Below are 16,289 nucleotides of genomic sequence, written 5' to 3' on the forward strand. Positions count from 1 at the left end.
AAAGACAGCAGTCTGGAAAAACTGGTATTAAGATTGGCATAAAAGTTAAGTTTTGTTTCCTTCTAGAAGAGTGTCTATTTACAGTACACTTTCCTGATATTGATACTTACACAGGTGCACCTATAAAGGTGTAATATTTGTTTTCATTTTAGTAAACACAGAGAGAAGAGCAAGAATGAAAAAACTGTCCAGTAATACATTAAAGGAGGAAAATGCTTTCTGTTAATAATTAATGTTTTCCATTTCAAATAGAAATTAATTTTATTCTGTTAGAACAAATAGTTACAGAATTTTATTCTTTCCCATAATTTAGTCAAGTTATTCTATTTACACTTTTAGAACAATGCACGAGAATGACAACATGACATCTTCCCATGACATTTTTGAGCATAGGAACATGTAATATGGTTCACTTACACAAACTACAAAGTTTAAGTTTCATTCAAACAAGAATGTTTTTTTCCACATAAAGGCAGCAAGAAACATAAAAGTGTCTGATGTGGATTGAAGTAGCAAAAACCTACTACTTGAGTGTGTAACTATTTAAGTGATATAAAATCTTGACATTCAGAGAGGAATACACTCAAGCAAATGATAGGTATACAACAATCATTTCATTACTGTCATTTGGAGAACAACTTTAAATAGTTTATTAATATGTCAGTCACTGGAAAACAACAGACTGCTGTAGACAGGCAGCAGAGGGATTTCAGGTTTAAGCTGCTTCTCAAAAGAAACACAGTACTTGGAGTTTCACAAGGGAGGGGGAACATAAAAAGGCAGCTTCTAAATCAGTTGCACTTTTTAAAAATGTTACAGCAGATTTTCACGATTTACACTTACAGATTCTTAGTCCCTTGTGCAGGAAGATTTCCTACAAGATAGGAATGCTGAAGCTGTAATGCCGCATATTTTGCTCTCCTGAGGGAGCATGTGATAGGTACGTGGCTAACCAGTTTCCATAGCAGAAGTCCTCCTGTCCTGGCCCACCTCACCATCCTTGTGTTAGTCCCCTTCCTGTGGTGGTAACTGTTTCACTGCCCCAGTTCAATATCTTCCAGGTTGGACCACAAATCTTGATAAATAGCCACATCTTTCACAGAGCAACTTTGGAAAAAAACAAAGGTTCACAGTCTCTAATATGCTTCTATCTTTGATCCTGGTTCACTACAAAACATGCTAATTAATTTTTAAAAGCACAATATGAATAGTAAGGTCAGAGCAAACTTACCTTCACCCTATTAAACGTGGTTTTTCACCAAATATTTCCATATTATATCAATTTGTTGAACACAGAGGCTTTCCCACAGCTTTTTTGAGTTTGATGACTATTCTGGAGACACTGCTGTGTGGCAATTTGAAAAGCCCTCTGCTGACTTGTTATCAGTTTAGCTTTTTGACTAGCTGTGTGGCTTTGTTGCCACCAGAGGATAGAATAGTTAATTTAAGTTCCACATCACCCCATTCATTATCTCCTTGGATAAGCTTGGTTTCCGTTTTCACCAACTCAGGGTAGGCACTCTGAGCTATACTCTTGGAGACGCTTCAATTAGGCCAATTAATTTGTCTGAAGCTATGTTGGTCCTTATCCCTATATCTTGTGGTTACACCTTCAGTGAGAGAAACAAAGAGAGCAAATTGTAGGCATAATTTCTCTAGCGTTTCTGAATAGTGCAAGGTTTCCCCTTTTCTTCCTCTTGTAAGAAGCAACAGCATGTGACACCTGCATAATCTAAATTTCCCTTCTCCATTTTTCTACCTCAGTTTTAAAAAATTGAGGGGAATAACAGAGCAAAACACAATTCCTTTCAAACTCAAAAGAGAGTGTGTGGACCTTCTAGTCTATTTGGACAGCTTTGCCTTGTTGCTGCAACCAATCTAGGGAGCCACAGAGTAATGGTCTTTATAAACTACAGTCTTCTAAAAGCAGGAAAAGGAAAGAAAATCTGGGGGGAAAGGCTCTGTTTGGAAAATTAATTCAAGAAAAGAAACCAGCAGAAATTACTTTACCTGGACTGTGATTTGGGTACAAAAGCTGGTGACAACCATGAAACATGAAAGAAAGCAGATAATATGTGCACAATTTATCAAGAAACTTAAGATGGCTTCTTTCACCAGTTGCTATCTAGTGATCACCAGTTTTCAAAAAAGTTCTTCATGGACTGAGGCTCTTTCTTGGAGCTCTGAAGGAGAAGGAAAATTTTTTCTTACCTACTTTCTCACTGAAATCAGGCCTCTGTACTGGGAAGTGACAAGACATGAGCATCGCTGAATGATGAAATATGAAGTACTGAGTCATTCAGCACAGGAAGGAACAATAAAGGCTAGTAGTTCACTTTCGAAAAATATAGGCAGTGGCCTATTGTTCTGAGGCCAGTGAAGGTATATTTTTCAGAGAAGACTCTCACAGTGACTGACTCATATTGACTTTGTCAATATCTGTTCAATTGCTGCATTTATCGTCTCCAAGCGCCTTTGCACACCATCCGGCACTTATTGAGCACACAACTTAATTCAACAGGGACCACACACTGCAAGAAACACATTATTATCCAATGAATTTCTGTTTTATGAATGAATAATATTCCAGCAAAACCCACAAGGGTGGACATCCAGCCCAGCAAAGCCCAAACACAAGGTGGAGGACAAGGGGAACACCATCAGCTTTGAGTTTGAAAATTGTGACGCTATGTAAAAGAAGGAAAGGAAAATTATTTTCCCCCCAATTCTTTTCCTTCCTTTCCTTCTTCAACTCTATTTAGTCCAGTCAATTTTTCTAAAACAACGAAGATTACCCTTCACTATCTCACCCTTAATAACAACTTCTGCTAATCTTTTAGCAGAGTACTCCTTGCTATTTCAAAATACATTCTACTGCTTTTTCTCATTCTTTCCTACAATATCAATCTTGGTGATTTTGAAATCATATAGCAAAGATACCTTTTATTTTTTTGTATTGATTTGTCAATTCTTCAAAGCATACTCTGTGCTACTTCTATATCTAAGGAGGCAACTTTGAGAGAAAATTTTTTTAAAGGATCAAAAATCACAAAACATAGATCTTGATATTTCGTTACAAAGAAAATCTGTCTCCCAGGATGGTTTTCTTGCTTCTGGAGATAGTCTAATGGTCAACAATTTTCTCAGTGTACAACTTATCTTCCACGAATTTTTTGAATGGTTTTTTGCACCTATTTGTCTGAAAAACCTTCTTTACAGATATGCAAGTTCAAATAATAAGAGGATAGTAATTTATTTACTTGGTTTAAATGACTCAGAGTTGTCATTACCCCTGCAGTTGTATGTTCTGTGAATTCACCTTCTCAGAAGGGAAGATAGTATTAGACTAGTTGCATATGAAGAAGAGGCATATGTATTCCCTCTTTACCTTTTCCTCCTAAACAAATAAAACTGTCTGGGCTCTTCTTATCCTATGGGACTCATTTCACTGAGTCCCCATCTATAAAAAGTCATATAAAAAGTCCCCATCTAGATTTTGTCATAATTCTCTCCCAGTTAGTCAGGACCAAGAGGGAATCTCCTCTATTCTACTCTAGGTACAAAGGTAGAATTCACAGATGACATGAGGAAAGTGTATGAAGTGTAGGACTGAAGGGTGAATGTTCTATTTTATGTTACAAAACCAGATCCAACATATGGTCTAATAGCTGGGAGTATGAACTCCAAGTGAGGAAACAGAAAAGTAAATTAGCATAATATACAAGATCATAAATAATAATTAAATAATAACACATAAACTTTTTGGTTTATTATATGGATATATATGTATCTATATCTATTATGGAAGGAAAGAGTCATCTGACTCTACTGTTAAGTGCTCTCAAGTAGAGGTTCAATGTTCATAAGAGAAAGCACTTTCCTGGGCCAAACACCACCATGTCTATAACAGAGTTGTTCAGCTCCCTTTTTCCTCATTTTAACAGTCATTGTCCATCCCAGCCAAGGTTTTGAATTTAAATTTCTTCAGACCAAGAGTCAAATCTTCAGCTTACCACTCAGCTATGTCACCATGATGCATAAAATTACAGCAAATATTACCAAGAGATGCCATCCTACTTTAGGTCAGAAAAAGTCAAATGTTTTTATTTCATAGTGTGATAGAAAGCACAGTTTTGATTTAAGCCATTAAGCCATAAGTTAACACCATTCCAAAACATGGGGTTCACTTTTTTTATCTGCCATTTCCAAGTTTCATGCTATATTCAAGCATTATTAAAAAAGACAGATTTCCCTTTTTTATTCAGAAAACAATATATTTTAAAATAAAAAGCCTTATTAATGAGGTAACATAATATCAGTTACACAAATGTTTAAACAGACACAGGGTGTCAGGACCTGAGGGCCATTGAGTACTTAAGGTGACACCATTTTGAGATATCACAGAGCAAATACTTGGAACTTCCTGAAGAAAATATCTTTAAGATCTGTTTTTCAGGCTGCATTATCTAAATTTTGGAGGACTCCAAATTATTACCTAGTGGAAGATTAGATTTATTGAGCCAGTTAAACTTTAATTAGGGAAGCTAAATTAAAATAGAAATCTGGATTCTCAGTATAATTGTAATCAGTCGGGCTTAAGAAAAATACACTCAAATGAGAACTGTTGCAAAGCATGACACTATGATGATGAGGGGAAAAGACATTTGTTTAGCCCAACAGAGTTTAAAATGATATGCATTAGCAGAACAGAGGGACAACAAATTAGTACAACGTGACTGTGACGAAATTTAGGGTGGAAGGAAAAAGAATAAAAAGGCTGTCAAATAGTACAGGGCTATGACAGAAAACTGTAGAGTTAATGAAATCTATTACATGATAGATCACAATAGCAGTAACTTCTGAATTAATTTGCCTGCATCCAGATACAATTCCTCCTTTTCTTTTTCCTAAAGGAAAATTCACCTGGCACTTGAAAGGGACTCAAACTTTCAAATATTCACCAACTGGATTACATGGATGGAAAAGGCCTTTTTGGTCATACAAATTCAGAGTTTTCCTCTGAAGGACGAGGAAATATATTCAATGTAATTGTTTGTGATGCAATTTGGTATCATTCCTGAACTGACTTTGGAAGATTTTGATTATGTCAGTGATTTCATATGATCCTGAGATTGAGATGTATTCCTTGGACAAAAGAGGCAGTTGTGGGGAGTCATGTAAAAATCATGGGAGGAAACAATTTAGTTAAGCCTAATTTAGTTTCTGCTTCAAAATTTTTAATACTGAGCTTCCTTTATGACTCCTCTGCTACTTAAATATATTGCTTGTTACTATAAATATGACAACATTTCAAAAAGCATTCATGTATGGCTGACTGCTTTAGTGGCTTAGTGTAAATCAAGTGGATTATTTTTGCAATATGTTCCCCACAATTAAGCCTTCTGTCCCAGCCTGACAAGAACCAAGAGTGTCCCAGAAGAACTCTAAAGTGCAGTTTGAGGAAACCAGGAATGTCACTGTGCTTGTTTTTATTAACCATCTTCACTAGACAGCAACATTGGCAAAGAACTAGTTTTTTCTTCTTGACGGCAATTGTGACAATTGTTTCCAGTCTAGGGCATTAATTTTTGACCTGTTAAACCAGGATTCCCCTGATGGCAAAAGGGCAAATTCAGCCTGCCATTTGTGAAGCTTCATTTAGTTCTGTCCTAGATGTCCAGAAAAAGAGTTGGAAAGGTCAAGAGAAACCCAGAGAGGTGTGTTCTTTCTTCAATTAAAATGTGTCTGGTGAGTTTAAAAAGCGGCAGTAACCCTTCCTCTGCACTCTGGTTTTAATCAAGGGCTGTGAGTGATCCTGGTTTCAGTGTAGCCCAGGGTGTAACTGGTAGTTGTTAAGGGATGAATGTACCACCTGTGGCCATCTGCTTTAGTCTTCAGGCTATTACGGATAAAGATGGTGGTAACACTGACTTTTGCTGGACATCATCCTGGCACTTACAGATACCACAGAGCTCCCTAAGGTATCGCAGCCACTTGAGAGTTACCTCCCTGCACACTGAGTTAGTGCTTCTTATTAACTCTGTGCAAATTGATAGGAGCTTTGCATGACCTAGCATGGGATGCAATTTATTTGTAAAAGAATTATAGTAGAAATATTTAGAATAGGAAGTGGCAAAGTAGCCATCTTATTCTTGGATGATTTTCAAGGCCAAAGGCAAAATGAGAAGTCATGAGAAACTCCTTAGTAAATTAGGATTCAGGGTTTCTCATCATATTCTCTTTAGTGAATATTTCAGAAATGTATTTTGCTGCCACCAAAACTGCAGCATGAGCTAAAATTTCCAGCTCTATTGCTGCAGCAAGTAGAGAATAAAATAGAAAATATCCTTAAAAATTGCCCATGACATGACACAATATTTACCTCTCATCCTGAGTCAGCATGTGTAGGTTTGTGGCAAGCAGTCAGACTTTTTTTTTTGGGGGGGTGGTCCATATCTGTGCATAAAGCTGCTAATAACATTCTAACCTCTGAGTTCTTAATTATTACCTTCTACTTACATCATTCAGCAATTGCGTTAAGATCCTGTTAACATATTATAAGACATTAATAGATTTTTTTTTTTATTACCAATTCTATTTCAGGATTGCTTTTCATATAAATGCCCTCCTGCTAAGTGGATGTCATCTCCTTGATTCTACTCTGACATACCAACATTGTAGTTAAAAATGGCAAATAACTCACTCATGTGATATTACAGGTACATTTGGTACCTTTCTCTGCTCTGATTATAGACATATCACCTCATTAAACACTCCTATAAGAACACTAGCTGAGCCCCTCTTTTTAACAAATTACCATTGTGAAACTAGAAGCTAAGCCCTCCTCTTTTAATGAATAAGTAGCACTGACCTCATAAACAGGGAGGGGGTGGCTAGGAAGTGATGCGAGGAGACTAGTCTGTGTTTCAGCCAGCATTTATTGCTACAGAGGTGGTATTTTTTTCATGTTTGATTTCAAGCATGCTTTTAAATGTCTTAATGTGCCCTTTTCAGGTTACTTCTTTCATTAAAAACGTTCACTCTCAGAAAGGTTACTGTATTTGTGTATGTGCCACACTGAAGAGCATTACTCCATGCAATCATTTAGAAGCTGTATAGTACTACAGATACAATGAAAAACTAGTATAGCTCGTAAACATGTGCACACTAAAAAATATAATATATAAGTATGCACAGCAATATATTTAGTAACACTAAGCCAGGCTCTAATTTGGAACCTTTAGAAGTCCCCAACAAAAACCCATTTGTTTTTACAGAGAATATGAAAATATTTCATGTGATTGCTTTAATAAATAAAATGAGTCATTTTTTGCTCCAAATCCAGTTGCGTACTAACTGAAAATTTTGTCATGGCTCTCATGGGTTTCCTCTCCTGAAGATTTAAAAGTATAAAAAGGCTTTATCTTCACCCAGAATTGAGCCTGTAGCCCCTGAAAGGTCCTCTACCCTTACCATTTGAAACAGCCTTCTAGCTATTGAAAGCCCTTCCTTTCTGGGTTTGTCAGTGATCAGAAGGAAAAACAGATGCAGAAATACACACAAAGTGAAACACTCTTCCCTTAGAAATTCTTGTCCCTTAGATATTACAAGGACATGCAGTTATAGGACAAGGAGGAATAGCTTAAAACAAAAGGAGGACAGGTTAGATTAGATATTAGGAAGAAGGTGAGGGTGTGAGGCATTGGAAGAGGTTGACCTTCCAATGGGAAGTTGTGGATATGCCATCCCTGGAAGTGTTCAAGGCCAGGCTGGATGGGGCTTTGAACAAAATGGTCTAGTGGAAGTTGTCCCTGCCCATGGCAGAGGGGTTAGAACCAGATGATATTTAAGGTCCCTTCAATCCCAAATTATTCTTTAATTCTCTGATACTCCTGGTGAAACTGTCCACCCAAGATATGGATCAGGTCACAGGGCCCCTCCTCTATCTGCAGAAGGCCAAAAAAAAGTCACCACAGAGATAGTTGTATACAGTCCTCCCTAGGCACAGCAGACTCTCCATGAGCCTATGCCCTCCCATTTTACACTTGCTCATGATTTCTGTTTTCCTTTTCCTTCCTTTAAGTCCAATTTTCATACTGGTATGTTGAGGTAGAGCTCCTTGATCTCATCACAGCTCATCAACCCCTTGTTTGGCAGTAGCATACCTGCATAACTGTTCACATGGCACCACTGAAAGGTATAAAAAACATTTCATCAGAAATATATGCTGCAGCAATATAACAGTGCCCATCAGACTCTTGGCTGATTTTCATGGCTAAAGGCAAGGTGAAAAGTAGTAAGTAATTCTACAGTAGATGATGATTTAAGTTTTCTCACAATTTCTTTGCTCAATATTTAGACAAAATGCATTTTATAGCTGCCAAAAATTTAGGGCACAAACCACATTTTGCAGTTCCATTACCCAAGATAAATTAACACAGTATGACAAAGTGATTCAACAGACTTGTTCTGTTATTATTACCTGTTTCAGAACTACCAAATAAAATCAGTCAGTTGCAATGTATGCTGTGCTTCCCAGAGCTCCATTAGTTGTTTGGTACCTTAAACATGAGTAGCTGCTGGAAAGAGAAAGGTTATATTAATGTCTCTAAATACTGTACCAAATAATTAAGTTGTCAAAAACAGAATTAACAAACTTATTTTAGGACTTACCCTATACTAACAATTTGGTAATATTTGCAGTTAATGAGACACACATCCTCAAGGGCTATTAAATTACCTTACAAATGACAGTCCAGGAAATAACATTATTTGCATTTTAAACTGAGGAAATTGAGGAACAGAAATGCTATTAGACAAAACATAAATGGTGAATCACACTGAAGCCATAAGAAAACCGAAATGGTGACACAGATTAATTTAGCTGCATTTAACTGGGTTAAGCTAGGAGTACAGTCACACGACTCTCCCTTTGTTGAGAGGGAGAGTAGCCCAGCAAATACATTTTTGGTGATTAAATAAAGGCTTCATATTGCCCTTACAGTGTGAGGGTCTGAGAACTTACCAGGGATTGTCTTGGCATGGCTTAGCCATGATATCAATTGTCTAGAAGTGAGGCAACTATTGTCATAAGTTTCTTCATCTTCATTTTAGTTAATGATGACAAATGGGTTAAATAATCTAGAACTCCAGAGTAAAAACTGAAAGGTTTATCTGAGGTACTAGACTACAAATGCCAATGACAAACAACAAGAATCCAATGAATGGTCACTATACAAGTGCAGCCTCATGAGTAATGTGGTACTAATTGTAAAGGAAAAAGCAAACAGAAAATATGAATAATATGAAAACTATTAAAATAAGCTACATATAAAAAGTCTGTGTGAAGAAAACATATAAAAGTAAATCCAAGCAGATGCAAGACTGAAGAAATCTTTGTAATCAACATCGTGCTCCATCTGACAAAGACCTCAGGAGTCTGATGACTTTTTATAGCTCCCTTTTCCGTTCCTCTTGAGAAGTACTGAAGGGTCAGTCTTGGACTCAGAGGGATAGTGAAAGGGTGAGGACAACACCACTGAGCAACAAAGAAATATTTGAAAGATTTAGTATAAAATTGTTAATACTATTGATGAAGATGCACTGTATTAGTTTGCGTTATTAGCCTGTTAAAACATTAACTGGGCTAGCAATAAATTCTTATCTCCATATATATGATATTATTTGTTCGTAACTGAATTTTGAACATAGTGAGACACAAACCCTGGTCAGATCCTAAGGCACACAGACTGCCATAAGGTACATGGGCCTTTCATGCCCAGTGAAGCACTGTAAGTTCTCCAGCAGCTCATACATTCCCATCCAGCAATAGTACTCTATTTCTAGATTCAGCACTGAATTGTTCCTCTAAATTTAGAGGAAGTGACATATAATAACTATGGAAGATACGAATGCAAAACTAATTTTCTAATATGACTTATAAATAAATAGTATCCACTTTCAGAAAGAGCAACCGAACTTCTGGTCAGTTTCAAAGACAGTAATCTGTGAATTTCAAATAATGCTTTTTCACAAAAAGGATTTTATCCTTCCTGATAATGGCTCTACTGCTTTCAGTCTAATAATACATGGTATTGTTGTATTCTGCCTGCACTGGAATGGTTGCATTTCAGTAGGAGTTGAAATAACATTCTTCCTAATTCATATGCCAAAAAGAACCGTAGGATGTAAATAAAATGCCATTTTTATTATTAGTTCCTTTCCAGTCCATTCTTTATAATGCAAAATTAGTACTTTACAGCAGACTATCACATTGTGAAATATCCTCTTTCTCTCTTATATTTGGTATCACAAAATACCATGGCAGATTAGTCCTGTTCAGCAGCATGATGCCCCACGGGAACATAGGAAAAAAGATACCCCAGATTTTTAAAACCATAGTTCCTGCAACAGGAACTTTAGCCTTCATTTCTCTAGAATTCATGATTTTTCAGTGGACAAGAATAAGAGCACGAAATTATTGTTGATGAGCCTAAAATAAAAAAAAAGACAAATAAAATCAGTATTTGATAAAATCCTGGGCAAGAAAATAATGAGGAAAATTATTTTGGTACTGTAACCACTGCGCAAACAAACAACATCAAAATTAAACAATTCTGCACATAAAATGTGGTAAGACTAATTTGTGCTTTCATGGAGCTTTCTGAGTATTTCCAAATCAAATAAGGATTGTCCAAAAGTATAAACAGGGCAAAATTGCTTAGGATGATTGAGAAAGCAGTACAGAAGTACAAATAGACAGAACAAGAAGTGTAAATGTGTAAAATCCAAAATCCAGCAATGGGTAATAAGCTTGCAAATGATAGCTACCCCACCCCACCACCCCCCCCCGCAAAAAAAAAAAAAAAAAAAAAAAAGAAGACACAACATATAAACGCTTTAGAGGGCTTGGCAAAATGAAGTTAAAGGTCTTGAGCCTCATGGAGAAAATGAGATATTAACAGATAACATACCAGAGGCAGAAAGGTCCCAGGGCTTTTCACTTCCTTTTTCATGAAATGGTTAATAGTGATGAGATTATTTATAAGATTGCTGTAAACAAGAAAAGGGTGTGAACATAGGCCAGACTAGAATAAAAATAAATTGGAGAATACTTAAGTAATCAGGAAAGTTATATATATTCAAGTCACAAGGCTTGAGAAAATTTATTGTAGAGAAAATCAATCTTTGAATTGTTAGTGATTATCTTCTAGACTTCGTGGAGAATAGATGAAATCTGAAACAGATGGAGAAGGATAAATATTGATCTTAACTTTAAGAAAAGGAAAAATAAACACCTGGGGAATTGGAGATCAGTAAACATAACTTCATCTTTGCAGAATGATACTGAAATAAATGATTAAATAATCAATTTATAAGCTCCTAAAGGAAATTAAGTAGCCTTAAGCATCTGCTATCCATTTCGTCAAATAAAACCTTTTCAATGACCAACCTGTTTGTCATTACTAGCTGTCCGTCCCTCAGTAAACAGAGCAGAAGCACAGGCTGTACTATGATGAAACTGGGAAATGTTTTTGACACAGTCACTGCCAAGAGAAAAAGCTGTGTCTGGTATTTTGGTTCTGTCTGAACACAGCTGCCTTGCAGGTAAAAGAGTCAGTTTTAACATAATTGTCACTAGTTTGCATCCCGCTGTAATATCATATTTGATGAGAACAAGGTAAGGCTGCACTACACATAATTCCAGTCAATGTTTTATGAACAATATTAATAGTGGAAAAGCTCCTTATCATATTTGTATATAATTGAGCTGAGGAGGGCTGCAAGCACTTTGGAGTATAGGTTTAGAATTCAAAATAATTTTGTTGAATTGGTGAAAGGGGGTCACATCAGTATAACAGAATTCAATATCCACACCTATGAAGTACTTCAGGAAGCTCAAGTGCATACATCTAACAAGGCAAAAAAGTGACTGAATAGCTACACTGCAAAAAAGGATCTGAGGTGTATAAAGGCTGTAAAACTGGATACAAGTCAACAGTGTGCTGCCCTTGCAAAGAAAGGTTATATTATTAAAAGTTTAGCATATAAGAAATAGAAGGCAACCATCCTACTGTCCAAGGCACTAGAGTGGCAGGCACTGGAGTCCAGTTTTCAGCAGCAAACTTTCAGAAAGATATAAGTAAATAAAAGAACAGAGTACTTTTAGGTTGGAAAAAATCAAAAGGGAAGTCTAGATCCAATCTGTCATTGCTAACCCATGGTCTGTCACAATCTTCATGCCTCAGCAGACTGATCCTGAGTAGGTCTTTTCCTTGACAGTTTGTTTAAAAAAAAAAAATCTAGACTAAATTCTTTCATATTACCAGCAAACTAGTAGCTAGGGAAATTAAAACTGAAACAGCCTACTTCTCCACCTAAATCCTGATTTCTTACAGCTTTTCTTAATAATTCTGTGACTGTAGTATGTAAATTAATCTGCCTTTGAAAATGTGCAACTAGACATTACTGACTAGATTTAGTTCAGCACATGATTTATTCACTGATACATTTATGAGCATAAATTGATCTGCCATTTTAGGAGCAGATACTTGATAATATGCATAATCCTTAAAATATGCAAGATACAGATAAAAATACAGTCTGTTATCAGGAAGCTATTCTAAATCAGCTCCAAAACCATATCAGTTGAAATCATACTTCTCAGCTGATTTCTGCTTTTTTAATGCTACCTCGCTCCCAGAGTACCATAAACAAGGGATGCATTCTCACAGAAGAAACTTAGCTCATTTGTGGCACTTGAGAAGAATGAAGTGTCTTACAAGGCTTCAGGTAGATGTCAGTAACAGTTAGATTTTATCCACTGGCTCAGTAAGTAGAAAATTTCAGCTGAAAGATCATACATCCTTGTTTACATTGGAAGATGAAGCTGGAGGAATGGTAACCATCACATCACCCTGTATGGCATGCACTACATGAAGCACTGAACCTTTGAGTGCAGAGAATGTCAAAAGAATGTCAATTTCTTTTTCAGGTAAGAATCAAATAAATGTTGTAAAACTTTTGACCAAATCCCACCAGATACAGACAACCTGCAAAGCTGACTGCTCAGTCAGATAAAAGTGTTTGTTTCCAGAGACTTTCCTGTAAGGCTGTGTTTTTTGGTTTTCCATTGCTGGAGACAGAATTTCCACATTTGACAGCATATTTTCATTGCAGATAAGTATTATTTCTACTTTTTAATTTTTTTTTTAAATATTCCCTGCTAACATCTGACTTGGACAGAGTAGATACCTACTAAAACTCAAGAACAAGAACTAGAAGTTTTCTTAGGAGTTTTAGCATTGAATTCATCTTTTCTACTGTTTTTTTTTTCTACTTTGGGCTGTAATCTGACATGACAGCACAAGGTCTTAATTACTTGCTAAGGATTCACAGATAGATGGATAGATAAATACAGAGAGAAAAACAGTAGGTAATTGCTTCTAATGGAGGGGGCGGGAGTGGTGGCAGAGAAGGCAGAGACTATAAACACTCCTAAATCAAACTGTTTCTTTTCTTATATCAGGGCTAGTTCTATTTATAGTCAGCAGTGAAGAAAGACCCACATTTTAAAGAATTTTATACGCATAATCACAATGAAGGAATGAGAAAGTTCTTGGAGAAATGCACAGTTATCAGCACCCAAGCTAAGCCCAGAGTAAAAGGTGGAATGTCAGGAGGAATCAGGCCAGATTCAGCAGATCAAGGGCTGTGAGGATGCTGCATGAGCAGAACCTGGGTTCAGCCAGTAGCAAGGCTGGACATGGGTTCTTAGCAGGCGTATACAGAGCACATGTATGCATTGTACACATTATGAAATGTATGCAACTGTCCATTCAGATAATATACACGGCACTCAGACAAACACATGCAGCACAACGGCTTCGTCCTGCTCCCACCTCTAACTGAGCAGAATGGAATACCAATAGAAAAAATGTACATATGTCTCTCCATCTCAGACAGAAAATGAGAGAGAGAGAGAGAGAGAGAGAGAGAGAGAGAGAGAGAGAGAGAGAGAGAGAGAGAGAGAGAGAGATTCATGCCTTCCATGATTGCCTGCAGCCAACCCTGCTGGTCTTTGACCCTCTGTGTTCCTTTTGGCTGGGTAGACCACAGCAAGGACAAGGCAGTCAGTGACTGCAAATTACATTCAGAGATGAGAAGGAGGTAGTTAATTAGGCAGGAAAGAAGCCCATTTAGGATTGTAAGGAGGGAAATCTACAGAAAATTGAGACAGACCCTGAAATTGTGGGAGAGGGTTCTTCAATGACACCGTAAGAAAACAAATGAATATTTAGGGACTTGGTTTGGTGCTGAAAAACATATTTCACTGAGAATAGTTATAGAATCATAGAAAAGAACGTTTTGTGTTGAAAAGGACCTAAAAGGTCACCTAATTCCAACTCCACTGCCATGGGCAGAGATATGTTCCACTAGATCAAGTTGTTCTAAGCCCATTCCAACAAGGCCTTGAACACTTCCAGGGATGGAATGTCCATAAACTCTCTGGGAAATGTGTTCCCATGTCTCACCACCCTCACAGTAAAGATTTTCTTCCTCAAATCTAAAAAATCTAATAAAACATTGCCAAAACATATAGTGGGCAGAAGCTCAAACTAGTGTTTTGGGAGTATCACTTACTCATCACATATTTGATCGGGACTGGCAAAACAACTTTAGATAAAATAAAATTTTTCAACCATTACTTGCAAAGAAACCAAAAGGCTGGTATCTATACAACAGGGGAGATGTGCTATAGTCCATAGCAAAGAAAGCCTGCCAGATATTTGCCAATTTATGCATGCCTCATGCCACGGCCCTTCACAGAATTTTGTATGTAATGGAAGTGAAGTCTGCACAAGAGGAAGACAAACAAAAGAAAGTAGTAATAGAGATGGACATTTTGAGCAACAGAATAGGGAAGAGATGTCAAGTCCATTTTATCAGACACTTTCCCAATACCAATCTTCCCTGCACTAAGATACCCCTTTTTTTTCTAATTAGAATCCTTATGAAAACACCACTGAAAGGTTTATTTAAACAATTGCGCAGTCTCCATCCTTGGAGATTTTTGAAACTAATCTGGATGAAGCCCTGAATAACCTGGTCTGATCTGAGAGAACCTTGCTTTTTGTCAGAGGTTTCACTAGAGACCTCCTCAAGTTTCTTTCAGCCTGTATTGTTCTGTGATCATAAGAAACTTTGTACTTCAAAAAGTTCATTTGCATATCTGAAAGCAGTCAAGGCAGTGGGCAGGTTCTGATGAGTTTGTAAACATGTCATATCTGCAGATATCTCTTTCTGCAGCTATCAGTCTCAGCTGCAGATAAATGTACGGCATAGAAGTTTGGGGTGGTTTCACCTCAAAAACTTTTGAGTTCAAACGAAACACTCCATTGAGTCTGAACCTAAATCATCTTAGAATGTCATTTCGTGACATCTGTCAGTATAAATATCATCAAGCTATGACACAAGAAGAGGGTGAGTTTCAGGGAGGAGTCATCCACTCAGAGGAGCTGTCAGCCTCTTTAGACTGCAGGGATGAGACAATAGGTCTTGGACTTGTACCAATCGCTCCTTTCTTGACAATTGTCTCTAAGCAAACTCTTGATGTGCTTGTTTTTTCTAGGTTGCCATAAAAGAGTTGTTGCAAGATGATGTTTGCAATTTTTTTTTTTTTAATTCATTGTGACTTTCTGAGATGGACGTTTCAGTCAGCAAAACCTGCTTTTCCCTATTCTAGCTGCATGAAGGGTATAATTGATGACCGATGAGAATTATGCCTCTGCCAAGGAGCTTTATGTTGGCAGAAAGATGTGAAGGAGGAACAGTCACCCCTAATGGCACCCTATTTCATGTAATGGATAGAAATGAAAGTTCACAATAATGGTTCTGAAACAGTGCATAAAGTCAGCTGATAAATACCAACTGGAGCAGTGCTCGGAAGCACAGAACCAATCCAGCAATAGAAAACAAAATTTAAAAGTACACATCTCATTGCATCTGAATAAAGCTCAAATGTAGTTTAAACTCTCTTCCCACTCCTTGTTTAATTTTGTTAACTTCCTGTGAGTGGTTCATATTTTCATCCCAAGTTCCTTCACACCTACCTTAAGATTTTCTGTAAATACAGAAGAGAATGCAAATGATACACAAACTAATGCAAGAATTGGGGGAAATCAGAACAATTACTGGGAAAAAATGTTTCTTTCATAAATTGAGTGTTAAAAGTGTTGACATGAACTACAAGAAAGCTTAACCGTGAACAAGATTTTGATTTCCATTCA

At 36.9% G+C, this 16,289-nt stretch overlaps 1 protein-coding gene across 1 annotated transcript in view; it reads right to left on the reverse strand.

The window, feature by feature from the left end:
• Positions 1-10,972: 10,972 nt before the first annotated feature.
• The window catches only part of TAFA2 (TAFA chemokine like family member 2), a 201,890-nt gene continuing 196,573 nt past the window's right edge, over positions 10,973-16,289 (reverse strand). The window contains exon 6 of the mRNA XM_066183157.1: positions 10,973-11,052. Coding sequence (XP_066039254.1) covers positions 11,038-11,052 — 15 coding nt within the window. The 3' untranslated portion in view covers positions 10,973-11,037. The remainder of the gene's footprint in view (positions 11,053-16,289) is intronic.

Source organism: Chamaea fasciata, unplaced genomic scaffold (genome assembly GCF_029207755.1).
Source record: "Chamaea fasciata isolate MVZ Bird 193981 ecotype frontalis unplaced genomic scaffold, bChaFas1.0.hap1 SCAF_5, whole genome shotgun sequence".
Taxonomy (NCBI): domain Eukaryota; kingdom Metazoa; phylum Chordata; class Aves; order Passeriformes; family Sylviidae; genus Chamaea; species Chamaea fasciata.